The sequence below is a fragment of the Bison bison genome, unplaced genomic scaffold, assembly GCF_000754665.1.
Source record: "Bison bison bison isolate TAMUID 2011002044 unplaced genomic scaffold, Bison_UMD1.0 scf7180017864223, whole genome shotgun sequence".
NCBI lineage: Eukaryota > Metazoa > Chordata > Mammalia > Artiodactyla > Bovidae > Bison > Bison bison.
Window position 1 is genome coordinate 3005354 of NW_011494795.1, and position 1029 is coordinate 3006382.

At 63.5% G+C, this 1029-nt stretch overlaps 1 protein-coding gene across 1 annotated transcript in view; it reads right to left on the reverse strand.

Moving 5' to 3' along the window:
- The window catches only part of SDK1 (sidekick cell adhesion molecule 1), a 478174-nt gene that overhangs the window by 23088 nt on the left and 454057 nt on the right, over positions 1–1029 (reverse strand). Inside the window, exon 43 of the mRNA XM_010845804.1 lies at positions 116–253. Coding sequence (XP_010844106.1) covers positions 116–253 — 138 coding nt within the window. The remainder of the gene's footprint in view (positions 1–115; positions 254–1029) is intronic.

Sequence of the window (1029 nt, forward strand, 5' to 3'; positions counted from 1 at the left end):
GTGAAGACCCGGGTCGGGGCCCCAGGAGGGCGGCTGTGCGAACGCGCCATGCGCTCGGCCCGTTCACCGGCCTCTTCCCGTGTCGACGGCGGGCGCCAGGCCCTGCGAGGCTTACCTTGGACGGGCGCGAGCGGCTCGTACACCACTCGGTAGCCCTGCAGGACGCCGTTGGCCGCCACGGGCTCACCCCACGAGACGTTCAGTGTGGTGGAGGTTATTTCCGAGAACGCCAAAAAGCTGGGGGTCCCGGGAGCTGGAGGAACAGGGCAGGACCTTCAGTGAAGCTCCTTTTATAGCAAGAGATCATCTACATGTGTGTCCACGCCTCCGCCCGGAACAGAGATGTTTATTAGATGTTATTTTCTACTTGGTGCAGGCTCAATGCCACACGCTGTATAAAGGTGATTTACTGAGCATCCCCAACCTCCCAGGATCAATCGGAAACTCAAACCCTCCCGAGAGGAGCAGAGGAAACGACGGTGTTCAAGCACAAAGGAGCCTGAGCAGCACGGTGACAAAGGTGTAAAAACGAATGAGAGAGACAGGAAGCGCAGCGCAGACGGCACTGTCAGCTCCGGCCTGCGCCTCTGGGGGCCAGGCTCCGGGGCGGGTGGTGGCTGAAGGCTCTGCCCTCCTCTCCTCTCCCTCTGCAGGGCCAGGAGGCCCCAGAGGACACCCCCACCCTCGTCCTCACCTGGGATCCCCTGGTGCACAACCATCTCACGGTCCCCCTTGGTCTGGAGATGGGGGAGCTCACAGGCCACCCTGAGTCGGGAGACGCTTTTTCCTGGCAGACGCAGAGGCCGGCTGGGGGTCAGGGAGCAGGCTGATCCACAAGGCCCCCGTCCACCTGGACTGGAGTCCTGAGCTCCCCTCACCGTGTGGGGACTGACGTGCCCCCAGCCCGGTTCCCCTCAGAGATGAGAAATGCCCACTAAACCAGCCCCTCCTGCCCCTCTTCCACCCTCCCCCGCCCTGGGGGTCCTGTGGTCCCACGATCAGCTGGGCCCACCGTGCCCAAGGGTCTCC